This window comes from Schistocerca gregaria, chromosome 9, assembly GCF_023897955.1.
Source record: "Schistocerca gregaria isolate iqSchGreg1 chromosome 9, iqSchGreg1.2, whole genome shotgun sequence".
In the NCBI taxonomy this organism is placed as follows: Eukaryota; Metazoa; Arthropoda; class Insecta; order Orthoptera; family Acrididae; genus Schistocerca; species Schistocerca gregaria.
Genome location: NC_064928.1, coordinates 140,984,743 through 141,010,479, shown reverse-complemented (window position 1 = coordinate 141,010,479; position 25,737 = coordinate 140,984,743). Strand labels below are relative to the sequence as shown.

The 25,737-nt window shown below is 39.6% G+C and overlaps 1 protein-coding gene across 25 annotated transcripts in view; it reads right to left on the bottom strand.

Annotated features, from left to right (window-relative positions):
• The window catches only part of LOC126291704 (zinc finger protein 501-like), a 199,843-nt gene extending 178,703 nt beyond the window's left edge, over window positions 1-21,140 (bottom strand). For 10 of the 25 annotated variants that reach the window (XR_007551849.1, XM_049985353.1, XM_049985337.1 and 7 more), the window contains exons 1-4: window positions 20,996-21,103; window positions 19,010-19,171; window positions 14,593-14,655; window positions 4,401-4,469 (exon numbers count right to left, since the gene is read on the bottom strand). Coding sequence is in view for 22 of the 25 variants with exons in the window: in XM_049985353.1 (XP_049841310.1) it covers window positions 4,401-4,469; window positions 14,593-14,655; window positions 19,010-19,069 (192 nt within the window). In the remaining 3 variants the exon portion in view is untranslated. Of the gene's footprint in view, window positions 1-4,400; window positions 4,470-14,592; window positions 14,656-19,009; window positions 19,172-20,561; window positions 20,895-20,995 lie in introns of those variants that run through there. The other 15 variants (XR_007551850.1, XM_049985336.1, XM_049985358.1 and 12 more) reach the window with 13 other exon arrangements.
• Window positions 21,141-25,737: the final 4,597 nt, after the last annotated feature.

The window sequence follows — 25,737 nt, the reverse complement described above, 5'->3', positions numbered from 1 at the left end:
GCTTAGCCATTTTGCACTTCCTGTCGATCTCATTACTGAGACGTTTGTATTCCTGTTTGCCTACTTCATTTACTGTATTTTTATATTTTCTCCTTTCGTCAATTAAGTTCAATATTTCTTCTGTTACCCAAGGAGTTCTACTAGCCCTCGTCTTTTTACCTACTTGGTCCTCTGCTGCCTTCACTATTTCATTCCTCAAAGCTACCCATTCTTCTTCTACTGTATTTCTTTCCCCCATTCCTGTCAATTGTTCCCTTATGCGGTAGCTGAAAGTCTGTACAGCCTCTGCCTTAGTCAGTTTATCCAGGTCCCATCTCCTTAGATTCCCACCTTTTTGCAGTTTCTTCAGTTTTAATCTACAGTTCATAACCAATAGATTGTGGTGAGATTCCACGTCTGCCCCTGGAAATGTCTTACAATTTAAAACCTGGTTCCTAAATCTCTGTCTTACCATTATATAATCTATCTGATACCTTCTAGTATCTCCAGGATTCTTACATTTATACAACCTTCTTTCATGTTTCTTGAACCAAGTGTTAGCTATGATTAAGTTATGCTCTGTGCAAAACCCTACCAGGCAGCTTCCTCTTTCATTTCTTAGCCCCAATCCATATTCACCTACTATGTTTCCTTCTCCCCCTTATCCTACTCTCGAATTCCAGTCACCCATGACTATTAAATATTCATCTCCCTTCACTACCTGAATAATTTCTTTTACCTCATCATACATTTCTCTAATTTCTTCATCATCTGCAGAGCTAGTTGGCATATAAACTTGTACTACTGTAGTAGGTGTGGGCTTCATGTCTATCTTGGCCACAATAATTCGTTCACTATGCTGTCTGTAGTACCTTACCCGCACTCCTATTTTTTTTATTCATTATTAAACCTACTCCTGCATTACCCCTATTTGATTTTGTATTTATAACCTTGTGTTCACCTGACCAAAAGTCTTGTTCCTTCTGCCACCGAACTTCACTAATTCTCACTATATCTAACTTAACCTATCCATTTCCCTTTTTAAATTTTCTAATCTACCTACCTGATTAAGGGATCTGACATTCCATGCTCCAATCCGTAGAACGCCCATTTTCTTTCTCCTGATATCAACATCCCCCTGAGTAGTCCACGCCAGGAGATCCAAATGGGGGACTATTTTACCTCCAAAATATTTTACCCAAGAGGACCCCATCATCATTTAACCATACAGTAAAGCTGCATGCCCTCGGGAAAAATTACAGCTGTAGTTTCCTCTTGCTTTCAGCCGTTCACAGTACCAGCACAGCAAGGCCGTTTTGATTAGTGTTACAAGGCCAGATCAGTCAATCATCCAGACTGCTGCCCCTGTAACTACTGAAAAGGCTGCTGCCCCTCTTCAGGAACCACACATTTGTCTGGTCTCTCAACAGATACCCCTCCATTGTGGTTACACCTACGGCATGGCCATCTGTATTGCTGAGGCATGCAAGCCTCCCCACCAACGGCAAGGTCCATGGTTCATGTGGGGAGGTACTTGTATCTAAACAACAGGAAATGCTAATAATTCTATCAGAAAAAAATTTGGTAAGTGTCTTAAACCAACAGTTCAAACAGATAACTGGTCATGTGAAGTACAACTATTTCTGAGAAATATGAATGCTTCAGAATGCTGTCGATGAAATGATAAGATATGTTCAGAAATACCACAGTGAACAAAAGCAGAACACAATTACCATTAATGTGACAGCTACACATATAATTGCAGTACTAGCAGTCATTTGTGCAGTTTACCTTTTTTTAAGACATAATATAATGTAATCAGAGTTAAAAACCTCTTTGTGGAACCAAAGGCCACGAATATTCCATTGGAGGAGAGTCATGATAAGGAAGAAATGAAGGGGTGTTAGCTCGAAGGCTGCCAAATGGTAGCCTGCGAAGACGTGCTGCTACAGGGTACAAAAGGAGGAGGATCCTGCTCCATGAGGTCCACAGAAGCATCAGCTTGCTTGTGAGAGCAGTCCGTGGAGTCCAACACTGAAAAACGGTTGGTGGTGCATACAGGAAACACAGAGGACGAGCGGGCTAAGGTATCACGTGATAACACCGTCAATGAAGATCTTCAAGTCAGCGAAGAAGACCATTTGCCTTTGTTGGTCATCTTTGAGATTTTCCAGTCAGCACAGGAAAGCTCAGATGTTGGTTGGCTTGAGGGATGTTGAAAATCTTCACAGGAGTACTCCTACTGTCCTTTCCACCCCACCAGTTGTGTGGCAGGTGGCTTCACCCCTTGAAGTGAGAGTTTAATGGCTTGTTGCACAGCTGGATGAGGAGGTTGCGATGCTACCTTGACACTGGGCGATTTCACAACCTCAGAGCTGAATTTGAGGTTGCATGTCTGCATGGCAATGTCCTTCATGGAGCGAGAGGTAACAAGAACAGAACTATAAGTGCCAGATGGGAGAACACAAGGTTTGTCACTAGCCAATAACTTGTGAGTGACTGTCTAGGCACTTTTTCCTTTACACGGATCTCCTGGACAGCCCGCTCATCAAGATACATGGGACAATCGCGAGAGGACACAGCAGGGCCGCCGTTGCAGTTGATACAGTGGGAAGAAGGAGGCGGATAATCACCCTCGTGCACATCCGTAACACAGATTACACATTTGGCTGGGTGTTGACAAGACTTCTAGCGTGGTTGAAATGATGTCACTGGTACAGCGCATTGGGTTCAGAACATATGGTCGGAATGTGATAATTTCATAGACTGCTTTGATCTTGGATGGAAGCACCACTCTATCAAAGGTGAGAAAAAGAGTGTGGGTGGGCGCTACAGAGGAATCTACCTCTTTCATCACCCAATGGATGGCAATAACATCCTGATCAGACAGATATGATTGGATTTTGGCATCAGCTAGACCACCAAGCAGCCTAGTGTAAATAACACCATGGGAAGAATTCAGAGTTGTATGAGCCTCAACATGAACAGGACAGCCATCGAGAAGAGAGGCAGCAAACAGTTGTGCTCGAGAATCAGAAGCAGCCTCCAGAAGCAAAGTGTCATTCTGTAAATGAGAACAGGATTTCACAGGACTGGCAATTGCATCAACACATTTCTGAATAATGAATGGAGTTACCATTGTGAAGGACTGAAGATCTTCAGCACGTAAAATTACAAGGAACTGTGGTGTAGCTGGAAGGGTCCCTGAATCATTGGCCTGATTCCATTTACATTTCGTAGACACTGATTGTGAAGATGATTGGCTCATTGCGAGTAAATCCCCCATGACTGACTCTCAAATAGTGCACTCCTTCCAACTGGGGTCGCCCTTCACAAGGGGGCACACCTGTCTTAGACAACTGTCCACACCTTAGGTCACACCTCCCAAATACCTGACAGAGAGACCACGCGGCAATTTGGGAAGGTAGCAGCTCAGGCAATCACCACTCCCTGGTCCTGGCCTGTAGCAGGGGGTACGTGCAAACCCTACCTGTAGACCCAGGGCTGGGAATTACACATTACCCAGTCACCTGTTACGCATAAAACACATGGGCCAGCTGTCTGGAGCACACAGGGAGGAAAAAGAAAAAGAAGAACCTCAAGGGCTGAAGCGGAGGAACAAGAGGAGAAGGGAAACAAAAAAGGAAAAGGGAGCAAAAAACAAAGGTGAGACTGTTCTTATGTCAACGACAGACAATGCAGAACATTCCCAATAACATCCTAGACATGTTCCCCAAGAGAGGGGAAAAAGAATAGCAAGAGAATATACATTCAGCATGGCAGGGAAAAGATGCCAAAGAGTGGCAAGCCCCCAGGATGGTCTGTGAATATGTTATTCCAGTGCTGCCTTTGAGAACTTGACAACAAGTTGTTATGTCTTCAGAGAAAGCACTTGAATAATGAATTCACGGCATGCAGATACTGATGGCACCAGTATGCTAATATCAGTACATATGACGGTCTACATGTGAAATGCATATGGGACTTGAAGATGACATTAAAATATCAGAACTACTTGTCAAAATAAAAAGATGTGGCAATCTGGTGATTGTGCTTGGTTAAATATTTGAACAGCCGCTGTCCCGCATCCACAATGGATCCAGAGAGATTTTCATAACACTGTCATCATTCCATCCTAGATTTTCCAGTGGTTGTTGTGCACATAATCATGTGTGTTTGATTATGATGAGCTATCCCTGCAACCCACAGATGTGTTAAGACTGCAGTGGAATTCTATGTTGTGAAGAGATGGCAATGAGAATGCTCAAGGTGTGCAGGTCAGCAAGTGGCTGTAAAACGAGGCATCTACCTGTTCAAAACAGAGGAACACAATTGCCCAGCACTCAAGACGACAATATGTTTCTGTGAGGAGCCACATTACTTTTTGCAAGCTCTGAAGACAGTTGTCTTTTAGTACTTACAGGAGTTTCTTGCTTAACAGATATGTGCTCGATCTCTTGCTCTGGGGATGCAAGTGGTTCAGTCTCAACCTGAATGAAAAGAAAAGAGTTAACTACAGATGCAACACTGAATACAAGAACCAGCCTACAGAATATAAATGATTGCATTCTGAGAATAGAAACTCTGTGCCTGGATTTCCCACTAACCGTAAGCAGCTGCCATAACTATTAGGGTTTCTCAGCACACTTCTCACCCTGATCCTGATCTCCATTATTACCAATTTTTCCACCTATGACTTCTGAGCACTGCCACTGAAGGTTCTCAAGTAGGATATATGGGAATAACACCACTGGAGGAATGGAGTTGTGCGAGCACTGTGGCTTACCCTGTCTATCCAGTTTTTTCTTTGCATATAATTATCTTTAGGTAACCCTTTTTTTAAAGATAAACAAAATATGTCACCATATGGCAGAAATGAAGTAGGTACCCTTAGAACAATAACAGATACTTGACGTCACAATTTTAATTCAGTAGCTGATCATAATATTTATTAGTAATCATTTGGAGGAACAAATTATTTCTATGTAGAACTGCAGCAGTAATATGTAAATTATATTTTGAACAATCGGACTTCAAAATTAACTGTTGGAATAAGGAAACAGTTAATTTGTGTAATAGTCATACTGTGTTACTCATACAACTAAATCAAATAAGGAAAAAAATTACATTACATTTTATTATGTTACACTGCATTAGGTCATATTATATTGGATGGTCCTGACTTGCTCTGTCACAAGTGTGATGTGTGTGAGCTACTTGCACATTTTTTAACAACAAAATTTGATTACAAAATAAGATCAACTAAAACAAGTAGAAATAATTATATGTTCAGCAAACTAGGTACAGAGGCACTGTCATTATATCTCAATGTGGAACTACAAATACTTAGCTTTGGAAAGAGGCAGGTAAAGGAACTATGCACCATGAGTAAAAAATACGTTAACCATCAATATGATAAATCTGTACTTAGTAGAACAGTTGATGGTTTGTTTTGTTATGTTTTAGGGCTGAAAAACATTGGTATCATACGCGCCCATGTTAAAACTATAAAACACAAAGACAGAGAGTAGTTAAAAAAAATGACTAAACATCATTCCAAATTGACATAAGGGAAGACAGCTAAAATCAGGGACATGGAGAAAGGTCTACAAAAGACACCATACAAAAATAGAAGTCCAAAATAAAAAATTAAATGCCCTTAGCCATATTGTTTCGAAGGATAAAAAGTAAAACGCGGTCGACATCCCATGCACCGTTTACTAAAACAACCAATAACTCTGATGGCAAACCCAGATGGGAACGTAAACAGTTAAAAAACTGGGCATTCCATGAGAAAGTGGCAGAAAGTAAAAATTTGGGCGCAATGTGTACGAAGTGGTGTGATAGCGCCACTTAACAAATGACAATAGCTAAAAATGCATTGCCCAAATACGGAACCTAGTTAAAATGACCTCCTCCTGGTGGGAGGGCTGAGAGGTGGTCATCCAAGCCCCTGGGAGAGGCTTAATAACCCTGAGCTTATTTCCATGGAGGGAAGACCAATGGCGATGCCAAAGGAACACAACCTCCTGACAGACGGCAACACAGAGATCACTGGAGCGAATACAGGAACTAGTGGGCTGAGGTATGAGGACTGCAGCCTTGGCAGCAGCCTCATTTCCTGACAGGCTGATATGACCAGGAGCCCACATAAACTTCGCAGTAGCTCCACCAAGAATGAGCAAGTGAAGAGTTTTCCTGGACCCGTTGCACTAAGGGATGGGCGGTGCACAGTGCACTTAGACTTTGAAGGGAGCTGAGACAGTCTGAGAAGAGGACACAACTGAAAAGTCTATGTTGTCTCAGATGTACTCCATGGCCTGATAAAGGTCTAAGAGCTCGGCTGTAAATACTGAGCAGTGTGCGGAAGTCAATAACACTTCATGATGTAAAAAATTTAAAAAAAAAGAAGAAGACGAAACAGACACTACTGCACAACGCGTATAATAAATCAAAGCATATAGGTACAGAGAGATTGCATGAACCATCTTTGGCTGTCAAGAGGGCAATACATGAAACCATCAAAGACTGCCACAGCAGAATATTATTGAAAAACAAACCCACAGAAATTCAAGTTGTGTGTAACTGTTGTTAGGGGTACTAAAGTCAGTGTTCATACTCTCCTAGATGAGACAGGAACTGAAACTGAGGGTAGCAAAGCAAAAGCTGAAATTCTAAACTCTGTTTTAAAATTAAGGAATATCCAGGAGTGTTGCACCAATTTAGTTTTGCCCCACTACATGAGAAAAATAGATACCAACATCAATGGCACTGAGAAACAGCTGCAAATGCGAAAACAGAACAAAGCTCCAAAGCCCAATGAAATCCCTATCAGATTCTGTACTGAAGCTGTAGCCAAGTCCATCCTGTTTTAACCATAATATACCATAGATCCCTCAAATGAACAACCATGCCCAGTGGCTGGAGGAAAGCTTAGATCACACCCATCTACATACAACCAGGGTGGTGGAAGTTACCAAAAAAACTACTTTCCAATATTACTGACATCCATTTCTTGTATAATCTTACAACATATTTGGAGCTTATAATGGACTGTCTAATCAGATGCCATCCTCCCACACAATCAGCATGAATTCTGAAACTTGGTCTCAACAATGGACACAGAAATAAGTTCAGGTATGCCCCAAGGGAAGTTTGTTGAGACCCTTACTGTTCATATTACACATTACATATTAATAACCTGGTAGACATTATCAGTACTAGCTTTCTTAACTTTTGTACATGGCTGAAGCAGCAATCGTAGAACGAAATCATCTTGATGAAATAATAAACAGCCAATCAGTTGCAAAATGGAAAGTTTATTTAAACTCCTTAATGTTTATGAAACCATCATCTTCAGAAATAAATACTGACAACCTAGACAGCTTAACAACGAAAACATGTTAAGGTATATATATATAAAAAGGTGCAATAATATCTCATTACAAATACAAAAGATTATTCAAACTTACTGCATACTATGTTATGGCAGAGGAACATTAAAATGACATGTACATCTACATCTACATTTATACTCCGCAAGCCACCCAACGGTGTGTGGCAGAGGGCACTTTACGTGCCACTGTCATTACCTCCCCTTTCTGTTCCAGTCGCGTATGGTTCGCGGGAAGAACGACTGTATGAAAGCCTCTGTGTGCGCTCGAATCTCTCTAATTTTACATTCGTGATCTCCTCAGGAGGTATAAGTAGGGAGAAGCAATATATTCGATATCTCATCCAGAAACGCATCCTCTCAAAACCTGGCGAGCAAGCTACACCGCGATGCAGGGCGCCTCTCTTGCAAAGTCTGCCACTTGAGTTTGCTAAACATCTCCGTAATGCTATCACGGTTACCAAATAACCCTGTGACGAAACGCGCCGCTCTTCTTTGGACCTTCTCTGTCTCCTCCATCAACCCGATCTGGTACGGATTCCACACTGATGAGCAATACTCAAGTATAGGTCGAACGAGTGTTTTGTAAGCCACCTCCTTTGTTGATGGACTACATTTTCTAAGGATTCTCACAATGAATCTCAACCTGGTACCCGCCTTACCAACAATTAATTTTATATGATCATTCCACTTCAAATCGTTCCGCACGCATACTCCCCGATATTTTACAGAAGTAACTGCTACCAGTGTTTGTTCCGTTATCATATAATCATACGATAAAGGATCTTAGTGAAGTTCGGTGGCAGGAGGAACAAGACTTCTGGTCAGGTGATTACAGGGTTATAAACACAAAATCAAATAGGGGTAATGCAGGAGTAGGTTTAATAATGAATAGGAAAATAGGAATGCGGGTAAGCTACTACAAACAGCATAGTGAACGCATTATTGTGGCCAAGATAGATACGAAGCCCACACCTACTACAGTAGTACAAGTTTATATGCCAACTAGCTCTGCAGATGACGAAGAAATTGAAGAAATGTACGATGAAATAAAAGAAATTATTCAGATAGTGAAGGGAGACGAAAATTTAATAGTAATGGGTGACTGGAATTCGAGTGTAGGAAAAGGGAGAGAAGGAAACATAGTAGGTGAATATGGATTGGGGCTAAGAAATGAAAGAGGAAGCCGCCTAGTAGAATTTTGTACAGAGCACAACTTAGTCATAGGTAACACTTGGTTTAAGAATCATGAAAGAAGGTTGTATACATGGAAGAACCCTGGAGATACTAAAAGGCATCAGATAGATTATATAATGGTAAGACAGAGATTTAGAAACCAGGTTTTAAATTGTAAGACATTTCCAGGGGCAGATGTGGACTCTGACCACAATCTATTGGTTATGACCTGTAGATTAAAACTGAAGAAACTGCAAAAATGTGGGAAATTAAGGAGATGGGACCTGGATAAACTGAAAGAACCAGAGGTTGTACAGAGTTTCAGGGAGAGCATAAGGGAACAATTGACAGGAATAGGGGAAAGAAATACAGTAGAAGAAGAATGGGTAGCTCTGAGGGATGAAGTAGTGAAGGCAGCAGAGGATAAAGTAGGTAAAAAGACGAGGGCTGCTAGAAATCCTTGGGTAACAGAAGAAATATTGAATTTAATTGATGAAAGGAGAAAATATAAAAATGCAGTAAATGAAGCAGGCAAAAAGGAATACAAACGTCTCAAAAATGAGATCGAGAGGAAGTGCAAAATGGCTAAACAGGGATGGCTAGAGGATAAATGTAAGGATGTAGAGGCTTATCTCACTAGGGGTAAGATAGATACTGCCTACAGGAAAATTAAAGAGACCTTTGGAGAGAAGAGAACCACGTGTATGAATATCAAGAGCTCAGATGGCAACCCAGTTCTAAGCAAAGAAGGGAAGGCAGAAAGGTGGAAGGAGTATATAGAAGGTTTATACAAGGGTGATGTACTTGAGGACAATATTATGGAAATGGAAGAGGATGTAGATGAAGACGAAATGGGTGATACGATATTGCGTGAAGAGTTTGACAGAGCACTGAAAGACCTGAGTCGGAACAAGGCCCCCGGAGTAGACAACATTCCATTAGAACTACTGACGGCCTTGGGAGAGCCAGTCATGACAAAACTCTACCAGCTGGTGAGCAAGATGTATGAGACAGGCCAAATACCCTCAGACTTCAAGAAGAATATAATAATTCCAATCCCAAAGAAAGCAGGTGCTGACAGATGTGAAAATTACCGAACTATCAGTTTAATAAGTCACAGCTGCAAAATACTAACGCGAATTCTTTACAGACGAATGGAAAAACTGATAGATGCGGACCTCGGAGAGGATCAGTTTGGATTCCGTCGAAATGTTGGAACACGTGAGGCAATACTGACCTTACGACTTATCTTAGAAGAAAGATTAAGAAAAGGCAAACCTACGTTTCTAGCATTTGTAGACTTAGAGAAAGCTTTTGACAATGTTGACTGGAATACTCTTTTTCAAATTCTAAAGGTGGTAGGGGTAAAATACAGGGAGCGAAAGGCTATTTACAATTTGTACAGAAACCAGATGGCAGTCATAAGAGTCGAGGGGCATGAAAGGGAAGCAGTGGTTGGGAAAGGAGTGAGACAGGGTTGTAGCCTCTCCCCGATGTTATTCAATCTGTATATTGAGCAAGCAGTAAAGGAAACAAAAGAAAAATTTGGAGTAGGTATTAAAATTCATGGAGACGAAGTAAAAACTTTGAGGTTCGCCGATGACATTCTAATTCTGTCACAGACGGCAAAGGACTTGGAAGAGCAGTTGAACGGAATGGACAGTGTCTTGAAAGGAGGATATAAGATGAACATTAACAAAAGCAAAACGAGGATAATGGAATGTAGTCCAATTAAATCGGGTGATGCTGAGGGAATTAGATTAGGAAATGAGACACTTAAAGTAGTAAAGAAGTTTTGCTATTTGGGGAGCAAAATAACTGATGATGGTCGAAGTAGAGAGGATATAAAATGTAGACTGGCAATGGCAAGGAAAGCGTTTCTGAAGAAGAGAAATTTGTTAACATCGAATATAGATTTAAGTGTCAGGAAGTCATTTCTGAAAATATTTGTTTGGAGTGTAGCCATGTATGGAAGTGAAACATGGACGATAACTAGTTTGGACAAGAAGAGAATAGAAGCTTTCGAAATGTGGTGCTACAGAAGAATACTGAAGATAAGGTGGATAGATCACGTAACTAATGAGGAGGTATTGAATAGGATTGGGGAGAAGAGAAGTTTGTGGCACAACTTGACTAGAAGAAGGGATCGGTTGGTAGGACATGTTTTGAGGCATCAAGGGATCACAAATTTAGCATTGGAGGGCAGTGTGGAGGGTAAAAATCGTAGAGGGAGACCGAGAGATGAGTACACTAAGCAGATTCAGAAGGATGTAGGTTGCAGTAGGTACTGGGAGATGAAGAAGCTTGCACAGGATAGAGTAGCATGGAGAGCTGCATCAAACCAGTCTCAGGACTGAAGACCACAACAACAACAAAAGGATCTTTCTTTCTATGTATTCGCAATACATTACATTTGTCTATGTTAAGGGTCAGTTGCCACTCCCTACACCAAGTGCCTATCCACTGCAGATCTTCCTGCATTTCGCTACAATTTTCTAATGCTGCAACTTCTCTGTATACTACAGCATCATCCGCGAAAAGCCGCATGGAACTTCCGACATTATCTACTAGGTCATTTATATATATTGTGAAAAGCAATGGTCCCATAACACTCCCCTGTGGCACGCCAGAGGTTACTTTAACGTCTGTAGACGTCGCTCCATTGATAACAACGTGCTGTGTTCTGTTTGCTAAAAACTCTTCAATCCAGCCACACAGCTGGTCTGATATTCCGTAGGCTCTTACTTTGTTTATCAGGCGACAGCGCGGAACTGTATCAAACACCTTCTGGAAGTCAAGGAAAATAGCATCTACCTGGGAGCCTGTATCTAATACGTTCTGGGTCTCATGAACAAATAAAGTTAGTTGGGTCTCACACGATCGCTGTTTCCGGAATCCATGTTGATTCCTACACAGTAGATTCTGGGTTTTCAAAAACAACATGATATGCGAACAAAAAACATGTTCTAAAATTCTACAACAGATTGACGTTAGAGATATAGGTCTATAGTTTTGTGCATCTGCTCGACGACCCTTCTTGAAGACTGGGACTACCTGTGCTCTTTTCCAATCATTTGGAACCTTCCATTCCTCTAGAGACTTGCGGTACACGGCTGTTAGAAGGGGGCCATGTTCATTCGCGTACTCTGTGTAGAATCGAATTGGTATCTCGTCAGGTCCAGTGGACTTCCTTCTGTTGAGTGATTCCAGTTGCTTTTCTATTCCTTGGACACTTATTTCGATGTTAGACATTTTTTCGTTTGTACGAGGATTTATAGAAGGAACTGCAGTGCAGTCTTCCTCTGTGAAACAGCTTTGGAAAAAGGTGTTTAGTATTTCAGCTTTACGCGTGTCATCCTCTTTTTCAATGCCATCATCATCAAGGAGTGTCTGGATATGCTGTTTTGAGCCACTTACTGATTTAACGTAAGACCAGAACTTCCTAGGATTTTCTGTCAAGTCGTTACATAGAATTTTACTTTCGAATTCACTGAACGCTTCACGCATAGCCCACCTTACGCTAAATTTCACATTGTGTAGCTGCTTGCTGCATGTAGTAGACTCCTGACCTATCCAGTGGAACCCGAAACCCCACCACCCTATGGCGCAAGTCGAGGATTCTGCAGCCCACACGGTCGCAGAACCGTCTCAGCCTCTGATTCAGACCCTCCACTCGGCTCTGTACCAAAGGTCCAGAGTCAGTCCTGCCGACGATGCTGCAGATGGTGAGCTCTACTTTCATCCCACAAGCGAGACTGGCACTCTTCACCAAATTAGACAGCCGCCGGAAGCCAGAGAGGATTTCCTCTGATCCATAGCAACACACATCATTGGTGCCGACATGAGTGACCACCTGCAGATGGGTGCACCCTGTACCCTTCATGGCATCCGGAAGGACCCATCCACATCTGGAATGACTCCCCCCGGTATGCACACGGAGTGTACATTGGTTTTCTTCCCCTCTCTTGCTGCCATATCCCTAAGGGGCCCCATTATGAGCCTGACGTTGGAGCTCCCAACTACCAGTAAGCCCACCCTCTGCGACTGCCCGGATCTTGCAGACTGAAGGGCAACCTCTTGAACAGGACAAGCAGCCACGTCCGGCCGAAGATCAGTATCAGCCTGAGACAGAGCTTGAAACCTGTTCGACAGACAAACTGGAGAGGCCTTCCATTCAGTCCTCTGGAATGTCTTTCGCCCCCTGCCACACCTTGAGACGACCTCCTACTCTACCACAGGTGAGGGATCAGCCTCAATGGGGGGAGTATCCCGGGCAGCCACAGTCGTAGTCCGATCGGTGGATGTGTGGGACAAGCTGGCCATCCCCGACAAACTCCCATCCGGACCCCCACAGTGATGCCCATTGGCAACAGCCTCAAGCTGTGTGACCGAAGCCAACACTGCCCGAAGCTGGGAGTGAAGGGATGCCAACGCAGCCTGCATCCGAACACAGCAGTTGCAGTCACTATCCATGCTAAAACTGTTGTCCAAAGAACGTCTGAACTAAGTTACTTGCGCACTGCTGACACAGTGCTCAGTGGCAAGGAGACTACACGATTTTACACTATTCAGGTACTAAAAGCACAATGCTACAACTCTCAAATACTGACTGTACCGACAATTACAAAGGACAGATACGGAGACCATTCAAAGTAAGATATAAAGAGCACTTACTAAGTGAAGGTGGAAGAACTGTTTACAATTCTACTTCCCCCGAGCCCTACAATAGCCAATACATGCCCGCACGTACAACAAATGCATCAGCTCCGAAGGAAGTGTGATTTCCAGTTCCAAAGAGCAGAGGGATGCAATGTCTTCAATAGTTATCACTCTGAGCCTCTCCTGTGAAGTAATGTTCTGATCTCACAAGAAATGTTTTTCTACACCTATGTTCCTCAGACCTGTTTTCTTGTTCCAATGAATACTATGATGTCTCTTATTATCTGACTGTTTTGAACACCCTACATACTGCAAATACAAACAAGCAACATGACTGCATCTATGATCTATGGAATTACTATATCAAAAATAAATAAATGGTAGTGCATTAAGACTAGTAAAACACTTGAATAACATCAACCATAAAAACAAAGAGAACACTTCAGTTAGCCAAAGATTTCTGGGGTGTGAAACTGTGAAGAAACATGTTGATAGAACTGGCTCACAGATCAACCCAAAAATTTGTAATAATTCATTCTGTTGTTAATAACCGATGAAACAAAATAGCACAGAAATTGCAACAGGTGAGATGCAAACATTCTGCAGGTAACACACCAGGAAGAGCAGTGTGGCTTAAAATACAACAACTACCTGCTGACAGATCTCAAAATCTACAACATGGTGCTTTGTTGAATCAAATTCTTAAGTATGACAATATTAAGGAAAGGAAAGTTGCTGCTCACCATATAATGGAGATGCTGGATCACACCCTCACCTCACACACACACACACACACACACACACACACACACACACACACACACACACACACACACACACAGTCTCTTGTACCCAAGGCAGTGAAACAGTGCCAGAAACTGCAGTCGTGTGAGGGGGTGGGGGAGCACTTGATGTCTGTTCTGATTACGGCCTGTTTGGCCAAAAGCTTTGATTGTGACAGTCTTTTTGTTGTAGGTAGCTGCAACTCAGCATCTCCACTGCATGGTGACCAGCAAATTTCCTTTTCATAATATTGCCATTATTCCATCTCAGACTTTCCAAGTCCTAAGTATGATAGATACACATAATCTAACTTTAAAACCTAAAATAACAACAAAAAACAGTCAAACATGTACTATATTTTTAAAAAATAAGTGTGACCCACTGAAGTTGGCATGTAGGTGTCAAAACAGGTATGAGCAATAAAATATCTGACTACCTCAATCAATAATTCTGTTTGAAATTTTATGTGACTGCACCAAATAATAAACTATTTTTAACACATATTCCTTTTCCTTTATTGATAAAAAAGGAAGTGGTTTTATTTTTGACTTATTGTCTGAATGTTAACAAACAACATAATTAGTCATATTAACATTACATACTGGCTCTTGTTTGATGAGAGTTGCACCACAAACAGAACTTCTGCATATCCCTGATGCCATATTCTGAAAAACAAAAACATGCAAATGAACACCAATCACAAACAACAGTCTGAGACTAAATCATGTACCATAACAAAAGTAGGTGTAAAGTCCTAGATTCGTTTGCTGGAGAATTAAACGCATGTATTTGAAGGAAGGCTTATTTTGTTTCACTGAAGCTTCAACCAGTTGATTAGTGTTTTGTAAAAGTTAAAAATTAGGCAAATCTTTAAAACCTTAACTGCTATACACATACATAGATGGAGTTAGTTTGCATTCACTCATTATTTTTTGTTTACAAGAATCTAGATTCTTTTAAAATAAACTGCCCTTAGACTAGAACAGGAAAGAGTAAATCTTTCAGAAATTCAATCAAAATGAAATGACTACCTCATTAGGCAATCATTCCATAAATTATCTCAACACTGACTACTGATTTGCAAAGCACTGTTAGAATTCGTAGCAAATAATGTTCAAACGAAATGCTATTTCATGATACAGTATCAAATATATTTTTTCAACAGAAACATAATGGGATCTAGCATTTGATGAATAGTGGCTGAATAATCTATAATACAAAATAGGAGATTTTCTGGTAATAATGTAAGATGCTACACTACATATGTATAACTGTAAACAGAATATAGTAAATGCTTCTATATCCATATCAAAATGTATACTCTGAAAACCAATGTGAAGTGCATGGTTAAGGGTACATTCCCACTGTACCAGTTATTAGGGTTTCTTCCCATTCCATTCAGGTATGGGGCTAGGGAAGAATGGTGATTCAACCTATGAGTATGATGGAATTATCCTCACAATCCCTATGCGAGTGATTTGTAGGAGATTGTAGTATATTCTTGAAGTCATCATTTAAAGCTGGCCTCTTGCAACTAACAGAGTTTCTTGGGATAGTTTACATCTGCCTTCCAAAGTCTGACAGTGCAATTTCTTCAGTATCTATGCGACACTTTCCCATGGATCAAACAAAACCTGTGACCATTGTGCAGCAGTTCTCTGTATATGTTTAATATCTCCTCTTAGTCCTATCTGGTACAGATCCCACTCTCTTTAGCAATATTCTAGAACCTGTCACAGTAGTGATTTGTTTGGAATCTCCTCTGTAAAATGATTGCCCTTCTCCAGTATTCTATCAAGAAACCAAAGTCTACCATCTGCTTTACCCACAACTAAGCCAATGTGATCATTCCACTTCACATCTCTATGAAGTGTTACACACCAGTATTTGTGGGATCTGGCTGATTCCAACAGTGACTCACTGATATTACAATCTAGGATACTAGGTTTCTTATTTTGTAATGTGCACAATTTTACATTTTTTTTATTTTATTTTTTTTTTTTTTTTTACATTTAAAGCAAGTTGCCAATCTTTGCACCACTTTGAAATCTCAACAAGATTTAACTGAATATTTATGCAGCTTCTCTCAGACTGTCTTCATTCCAGGTAACTGAATCACCTGAAAAAAGCCTGAGGTTATACCAATATTGTCCACGAGTCATTAACATGCAACATGAAAAGCAAGGGTGCCATCATCCTTCCCTGGAGCACATCTAAAGTTACTTCTATGTCTGATGATGTAAGTTATAACAAAAGATATATATCTCTAACCACATTTATTACTGTTTTTTTTTTTTTGGATAAGTGGGCTACAGGAATGCATATTTTATCTTTTTCACATTATTGTGGATTCTACTGAATGAAAGAGTCTTCAAAACATGTCTGAATGAACAGTTTTCTCTAGCCCTGACAGCATTCAATTTCATTATAGTTACTGTAATTTTCCTTGCCTCACCCAGTCTCGCCCCTTCACTGTTGTCTCTGCTCAAGGACAATTTTCCATCTTCTTTTACATGTTAGATTCTCAAGAGTAACAGAATTCCTCCTCACACAAAACACAGTTGATAACAAATTATACAAAGGAACTGTCAGATCAGTGTTGATAACCAATAGTTATGTTAGAATACACACTGACTCTAGAGGATAAGAGTTGACAGAACAGCTCAGCAGTAAAAAAAGATTATATTTAAGAGTAGATTCTCCAAATACTGAGAAGTTGCTCTTCTGGCTGATAGAAGTTTCATTTGTGAATAGCAAACTTCCTTACTGCCTCAAAACAAATCAAGGTGCAGCAACATGGATTGATATTACTTCCTCATAATTCTGTTTTGCAGAGCTAGCACTTACGGAACAGAAGACAAAATCTATAAAATGATAGATGTGGACATGCATATTCGAATCTAAAAATGAAACAACTGTACATAGTAGAAACTTAATGTTTTGGGAGGTAAAGTTAAGTACAACCCAGAAAAATACAATTAAACTTCAATGGCCATTAACAGATCCATATTTAGTCTTTGTTCCCTGTTATGGTCAGAAGTACAGACTTATGTGTGTCTTGTTTTGGTCTCTTTCAAAAATTTATATAAGACATATATAATACACAGTAAACTGTACAGATTGCGGTGTTATTTGCACATATATCTCTCTCTCTCTCTCTCTCTCTCACACACACACACACACACACACACACACACACACACACACACAAAGAAAGAATAAGATATTTCAGTATTCTATTGGTGAAGTTAAAAATCCACTGGAGGCTGCTGTTGAGGGAAACAAGATTGACAAGATTGTTACTGCAAGGCAATTATACAATGCTCCAAGAGCATTCAGAAATAAAATTTCTGGTATGTCTCCACAAGAATGTATTGGGCACTGCTGCCCAAATTATTTCCTGTTCCACTCAATTGCTTTAATTTAAAATTTATTTACTTTATGCATGTTTTTTTTCTGATTGTATAAAGAACAAATAACTTTCTACCAAATTGATTTTACAATTATTTAAGCGACAATTTTATTATAATATGCAGTGTAGTAAATATATAGACCATCTCGAACTGTTAGGATAGGAAAATAGCTGAACAGAAAGGGAAGATTAGAGCCCTTAAGGCTGAACTGCTGCTTAATGCTAGGGAGGAACTGATGAGGTTAAAGGGGGAGAAGGGTGAAGACAGGTGGGAAGTGGTAGCAAGGAACAGGAGTCACAGAAAGAGAACAATATCTGACAGTTTCATCATTGGCACAAACAACAGATTTGCCTTGCGACCTCAGTCAATTAAGGAAGAGGCTCAAGTAGATGTAGGTGTAGTAAGCACTCAACAGACTTTCACTAGGAAACCAACCATTTCAAAAAAGTAGAAAGTAAGAGAAAAGTTATGTTGTTAGGTAGCAGCCATGGAAGAGGTATGGGCCAAATCTTGAAGGAAATGTTAGGTGACAGGTACCAAGACAAAACTATTTCAAGCCCAGTGCAGGTCTTAGCCAACTAATAAAGGATGTAGAATCATTGTGCAAGTGTTTTACAAAGCAGGATCATGTGTGATAGTGGGTGTAGCAGGAAATAGTACTGATAGGGTCAGGGCTACAATATTGAGTGTGACCTATTAAAAATAGCATTTGCAGAAAACCATACAGATGTTGGTTTCATTACTGCTTTTATGTGGTATGATCGGCCCCAATTGAACAGCTCTGTCAGCAGAGCCAATATGGAGCAAGATCAGCTGTTTCGGGCTACTACTTTGTCAGGCATAGGTTTGGTTCCTGTTGGTGGTACTGGTAGGTGGGACTTCACAAGACATGGCCGGCATCTCAGTGGGAAGGGAATAGTAAACTGACTGGGGTGATGCAAAATCTTTGGAGGGGGGTGGAACTTAGTGAACCTCTTTTTTAGGCTAGGGTCAGTGTCCAATCATCCAACATTGATTGAAATTAAGATTAATAAGAAGCTCAGAGAGGCAGGTAGTAGAGATCTTAAAACATTAGAAGATTGTCATAGGAGAACAGTGAAAAACAATGCTAGTAGGTCAAAAGATTCTCATAAAAGCAGTGAAATATAATGTTAGTATATTGGATCAGAAGGTCAGCAAATTAAAAACCAAAGTTATTGTTTGTTTAGAAGATTTAGAAATTGAGGGTGGAACAGATGTACTATGCCTGCCTGAACATTATATAGTCAGAGGTATGGAAAAGGTAAATGCAGGTGGATATAAGCTTTCAGCAGACATAAGTAGAGACACTACAGATGGAGGATTTTCCATATACTGTACGTTAAAATGTAATATAGTGTTAAAAATTTGGAGCCTAAAATTTTTTGTGTAGAGTGACATATAGAAGCATGTACATGTGAGCTTAAACTCAATAATGGTTCTTTTATAATTGTAGTCATGTGTAGGTCCCCATGAGGAAATTTTCAGTTATTTTGAAAAACTTGGATCCTTTATTGTGTGTCATACAGAGAGAACCAAATTATTGTTTGTGGGGATTTAAAAGTGGATTTTCTGAAAGATTCCGTACCTCCCATGCAAGTTGGCTCAGATTCGATTCCCGGCAGGGTTGGAGATTTTCTCCACTCATGGACTGGGTGTTGTGTTGTTCTCATCATTTCATCCTCATCATTCATGGGCAATTTGCCCAATGTGATGTTGAATGAAATAAGACTTTCATTGGGCAGCCGATCTAGAAACAGTGAAACATTATAAAAACTGCTGCAGTGTATTAAGAAACATTATTAAAAAGTGCAGAAGTATGTGCATTATGTCTGAAATTAGCACATTCGATGATAAAATTAGGCTAAAACAATTTGGAATATTGTTAAATGGGAAACTGCGCAACCAATAGCATTGGAAATGAAAAGTTTGTTAACAAGAAGTCAAAAGTAGAAAACCTATTTTATACTGATTTTTTAAGTGTTGTAGAGAAAATAGGATCCAGCTATTCATTAGAATAGACAAGGCAGTATATGGAAGAGGCAATACCAACACAATTTGATAAATTCTACCCCCTTCTCCCACTGAAATAAGGAAAATAATTAATTCAGTCAAAAGCAGAACCTCACATGAAATTGATGAATATTTCAACAGAGTATTATAAGGTTGTTCCCAACAGGTAAGTAGGATTCACAGCCACATATGTAGTGGCTCACTCAAACAGGCCATTTTTCCAGACAGACTGAAATATGCTATTGTTAAACCATTGCATGAAAAAGGGGATAGGTCTGATGCTGCCCAATCTCACTTCTGGCAGCTTTATCCAAAATTCTTGAAAAAGTAATGTATTCAGCAGTAGCTTCTGTAAAAATGAAGTACTGATGAAATGTCAAATTTGGTTTTCAGAAAGGCTTTTCAACAGAAAGTGCTGTATATGTTTTCACTGATCAAATATTAAATGGACTGAATAACCAAACATCATCCATTGGGATATTTTGTGATCTCTCAAAGGCTTTTGATTGTGTGGATTATGAAATTCTTCTACTTAAGCTTCAGTACTGTGATACAAGTGTGACAGTGCACGAATAGCTTAATCCATATGTAACTGGAAGAATGCGGAAAGTAGAACTTAACAGTACAGTCAATTTGAAAAAATCGGGATAACACCATTGATAAATATAGTCTATGAACACACATCTGTCACTAAGGTAGAATATTGAAAATTTATGGGAGTGTGCATTGATGAGAAACTGAATTGTTAAGAAACACATCGATGATTTGCTGAAATGGTTAGGTGCAGTTACCTACGCTATTAGGGTCATTGCAAATTCTGGTGATAAACATGGCAGTAAATTAGCCTATTTTCATTCACTGCTTTCATATGGCATGATATTTTTAAGTATTAATTGCACAAAAGTGTGTACTCAGAATAATAGCTGGAGCCCATCGAAGATCACTTTGCAAACATTTATTTAAGGAACTCGGGATATTCACAGTACCTTCCAAAACATATATTCACTTATGAAATTAGTTATTAATAACTCATCCCACTTCAAAAATAACAGCTAAGTGCGTAGCTACAACATAAGAAGAAAAGATTATCTTCACTGTTCTGGGTTAAACCTGACTTCTCTAGCTACCTTTAGGACTTTCAGAATGCAAAAGAAAGCCATGATAATCATTACAGCAAGTAAAACTACAGACTCCTGCAAAATCCAATTCCAAACCGTTGGAGATGCTAACGCTGTCTTGATTGTGTATTTACGACACTGTAAAATTCGTTTTCAAAAAACAGGACACACAGTGCCACCGATTGCAGACTAAAGAAAAACTGTGAAATTCACAGACCAGCATGTGTTACGTGCAAATACGCAATTTAGTCAACAGGAAGCATTCCACATTGGCCTTCGGCTGGTCAATAACGTTCCCAAAAGTATCGTATAAAGTCTCTTGACGACAACAACTCTGGAAATATACGTCAACATTTAAAAAAAAAAAAAAAAAAAAAAAAAAAAAAGTCCTGTTGCAGTGTGTGAAATATCAGATGCTAAGGACAAAATAGATAAAGACATACATCTACAGCGTGAATGTTCTGAGGGTCAGTTAAGGTTATTTCTTTTAGCATGTCACTTCTCTTTCACAAACATTAAGTCAAAACTTGATTACATTTTCAATGAGTTTGTCTGACGTTTCACGTTTGTTTGTAAAATTACGACTAGAGGGTTTGAGCGTTTATTTGCAATTAATCGACCTTGTTCTGATAATCGATTTTACTTAATCGATCATCCTCACGAGTAATTATTTCAATGATTCCTTTTTTGTTTTAAAGTCTGTTCAATGTTAACTTGCTATTTACACGTTGGTTGATGTACATCTGCGATTGATGTTTACGCGTGAAGTTCAACAGCTTTAGAACATTTCAGACAAAGTTGTTTTTAATGTCATTAACACCATGTGAAACGAATTAATGGCTTATGAAAATATGATTCATTACTATTTGAAAATGAGCTGATAGCACTTTCAAATAGTATAGTTATCATATTTTAACAAAAGATCATTAAGAACATTGTAACAACAGATAAATATTGTAACTGCGAGAGAACAGCAGCACCTCTAATATGAGCTGAAGGCTCTAAGTTTCTGGAAAATCGCTTAACTTAAGGCTAACACATGGAATAAAATCATTTTTAGAAATCTATATGAAAAAAGAAACATTTTATTTAGAAAATTACTTGTCAGCTTACTGCAACATCTGCGAAAATAAACATCTTATTCATAATATTATTTTAATATCACAGAAACCAGATGGCAGTTATAAGTGGTGGTGGTGGTGGTGGTTAGTGTTTAACGTCCCGTCGACAACGAGGGCATTAGAGACGGAGCGCAAGCTCGGGTTAGAGAAGGATTGGGAAGGAAATCGGCCGTGCCCTTTCAAAGGAACCATCCCAGCAATTGCCTGAAGCGATTTAGGGAAATCACGGAAAACCTAAATCAGTATGGCCGGAGACGGGATTGAACCGTCGTCCTCCCGAATGCGAGTCCAGTGTGCTAACCACTGCGCCACCTCGCTCGGTGAAAATTAGGTGAACTGATAAGATAAGGAATGAGGAGGTTCTACGCAGAATCGGAGAGGTAACGAATATGTGGAAAACACTGATAAGGAGAAGGGACAGGATGATAGGACATCTGCTAAGACAGTTATAAGAGTCGAGGGGCATGAAAGTAAAGTAGTAGTAGGGAAGGACGTGAGACAGGGTTGTAGCCTATCCTCAATGTCATTCAGTCTGTATATTGAGCAAGCAGTAAAGAAAACAAAAGAAAAATGGGAGTAGGAATTAAAATCCATGGAGAAAAAAAAACTTTGAGGTGCGCCGTTGACATTGTAATTCTGTCAGACATGGCAAAGAACCTGGAAGAGCAGTTAAACGAAATGGATGGTGTCTTGAAACGAAGATATAAGATGAACATCAATAAAAGTAAAACGAGGATAATGGAACGTAGTCCAATTAAATCGGGTGATGCTGAGAGAATTAGATTAGGAAATGAGACACTTAAAGTAGTAGATGAGCTTTGCTATTTGGGGAGCAAAATAACTGATGACGGTCGAAGTTGAGAGGATATAAAATGTAGACTTGCAATGGCAAGGAAAGCGTTTCTGAAGAAGAGAAATTTTTTAACATCGAGTATAGATTTAAATGTAAAGAAGTCGTTTCTGAAAATATTTGTATGGAGTGTAGCCATGTATGGAAGTGAAACATGGATGATAAATAGTTTCGACAAGAGGAGAATAGAAGCCTTTGAAATGTGGTGCTACAGAAGAATGCTGAAGATTAGATGGGTAGATCACGTAACTAATGAGGAAGTATTGAATAGGATTGGGGAGAAGATGAGTTTGTTGCACAACTTGAGAAGGAGAAGGGATAGGTTGGTAGGACATGTTCTGAGGCATCAAGGGATCACCAATTTAGTATTGGAGGGCAGCGTGGAGGGTAAAAATCGTAGAGGGAGACGTAGAGATGAATACACAAAGCAGATTCAGAAGGATGTAGGCTGCAGTACGTATTGGGAGATGAAGAAGCTTGTACAGGATAGAGTAGCATGGAGAGCTGCACCAAACCAGTCTCTGGAGTGAAGACCCCAACAACAACATTTTAATATTCTTATGAGAATACAAACTATGTATCTTTTTAGTTTCAAAAGAATCAAGACCAAATATGTTATCATAAACATATGATTGTAGTTCTGTAAAGGTCACTGATCACGTTTCTGAGCAATACATATCAGGCAAAGCACATGTTCCATGAACGGGAATGTCTTGTCCATTATAAGCCCTCAGTTGCGTGCTAGTTTTAGACAGGCGTATGGAGCCTAATAGTTCATATGTGTGACAATTGAGCAATGTGACAGCCCCTCCTCCCCCCCCCCCCCCCCCGCTTGTCCAACTGAAATTTCACACGTTTCCCACAAAAAAGTAGGTAAATGAACAAAAAGTTCGTTTGATTGACGTAACACTGACAAAACTGCACTCCTGCTAGTTGCAGATTTGGAATCTACTGCATTAATGACGTGGACCTTGTGACGAGTTTTTTGTGAGTGGGCCGAATTCTGACGTTTGTTCCGTTGCAAACATATGGATTGCGCATGTACTTTCCTGCCAAAAACCTGGCGGGAGGGGCAGTATTGGCGTTTGTGCCGTGAATAACACCTAGGTCAAGACTTAATTCTGTTCGCTTGTGTTGCACCCTGTTTAGCGAACTGCTTACGCTGCGTGGAACGTTTTTCAATCGATGTGCCCAGCACACGCCGCAGTGCGGAAATGGGAGATTTGCAACTAAGGGACTAAACCCGACAAATAGCAGGTATGATCCGACAAGACACTGGAATCATACTGATCCAAGATTTGCACTACTTGCTAAAATGATGGCTCTGACCGTTTCAAAATTTGTTCTCTGAATTTGACATCAGGTGCGTTGTACATGATCACATCACACAACATTACATCTGAATATAAAGCATTGCAAGCAGATTTGAATTTGTATTTCCTTGTAATACCCTGAAAATCTGTTGCCCACTCGTGATAAGATTTATCTGACAGTTTTTTGCAATTAAAGAACTGATCGAGCTGCTACCACATTCACTAGTTGGTCATAATAGTTAGTTAGAGAGGCTTTAATTTTTAACGCTATGACTCTTCTTGTTTGTTTTGAGTAAATCAAAGAACACGCAAATAATAATAATTAATGATAATAGTATGTGGTCAGTTTATACAAACTTTGCGCCCTTGATAATGGCTTTTTGCGTAAGGTCCGTTCGTTCTAAATTGACCATGATTTTATTGAAAATATCGGACTTCGTTGTTTGAATAATTCCAAAGCTTTAGTTCGATTTGGACCTTTGATATAATTTGTAACACGGATCCTTTAGCCTTGCCAAGACGCCATTTAGTTGAAGCAATAGCTTGTAACATAAATGAAACACAACATTAAGTGTTAGAACAGCTATAAGTATGCTTAGTGAGATTGGGCCTTGATATATATATATATATATATAAATGGCGGTGTGCCCAATAATTATCTGCAGTGATGGCAGAAATACATGGTCAGGACGGCTTCCAGAACAAAAAAGATGCAGTCTTTTCGGAAAGGCAACTGAACTGCATAATTATTCTAATGTTTCAGCGGTTGCATGTCACAATCAACACAACCGCTCATACTAATTAATATCTTATCTAATTCCTTATTTATATTCTGAACTTATATCAACGTTTTTGCTATATATCCATGCCCATTCTCCAAATGTGCCTTCAAATTGTCCCCTTAATTGCAAGGCTAAAGAACGCACCTGCATTCACTCTAAAGCACATTCAGTACAACATTTATTCAAATACAGTTCATGGTATACAATATTGAATGAGGCGCATGGGCCCAGAAGATTTCAATGTTGGTATTGCTGCTGCTGTGCATGTGCAGTCTCGTATATATCAGTCTGGCAGTAGCCGTTAGTTGAACTCGCGACACTGATCACAGTTTATATACAGTTTGTGTGTGCAAGATATCACTGTGACAGGACATTCCAAGAAGTTTTTACAAAAAATATGCACTAACATCTAAAACAGGTAGAATAATCTTAAAACTACTACATATATTTACCCATGGTCACTAGTGTATATTGTTGTCACGCTACAACTCCCAAGTCAGATTTTTTCTATCAATGAGATCTTGCACCTTTTATATCTCTTTATGCCATGCAAAGACATGTTTATAAAACAAATCATTTATTATTACCAAAGCATTGTAAATTAATATAAACATGGTATGGAACATGTAATTTGCTAAACTTAAAAATATTTCAACATGCAAAGATTTCACAAACTTTTTTGATTACAATCAAAATATCCACAGGTGTACTGCCGGTCTATAGCAGCAGTACACCCGTGGATATTTTGATTATCAAATACGCCGGGAGAAACTCAAGTATCACATTTTTTCATTACAATTACAACACTTGTGTGAACAGCAGTTTGTAATATTTATAGCAAGTGATGAATTAAGATTAACCACACTCCTTTTTACTCATCTAATTCAGATATGGCTTCTTGTGACATACACCCCTGGCAAATAAGATCTATTGATGCTGTATGTTCTTTACAGTTAGGTCTGGAACAAGGTTGGCAGCGATGCTGTGTCAATCTGTTTTTCCTTTTAGGGCAGTAGTGACATCTTGTTTTTTCTCTTGATATATTTTCTTCTTTAGCTGTCAGTAGTTTGCAAATGTGTTCAACACCTTTTATTTTCTCCTTCAAGCGAAGTAATATCC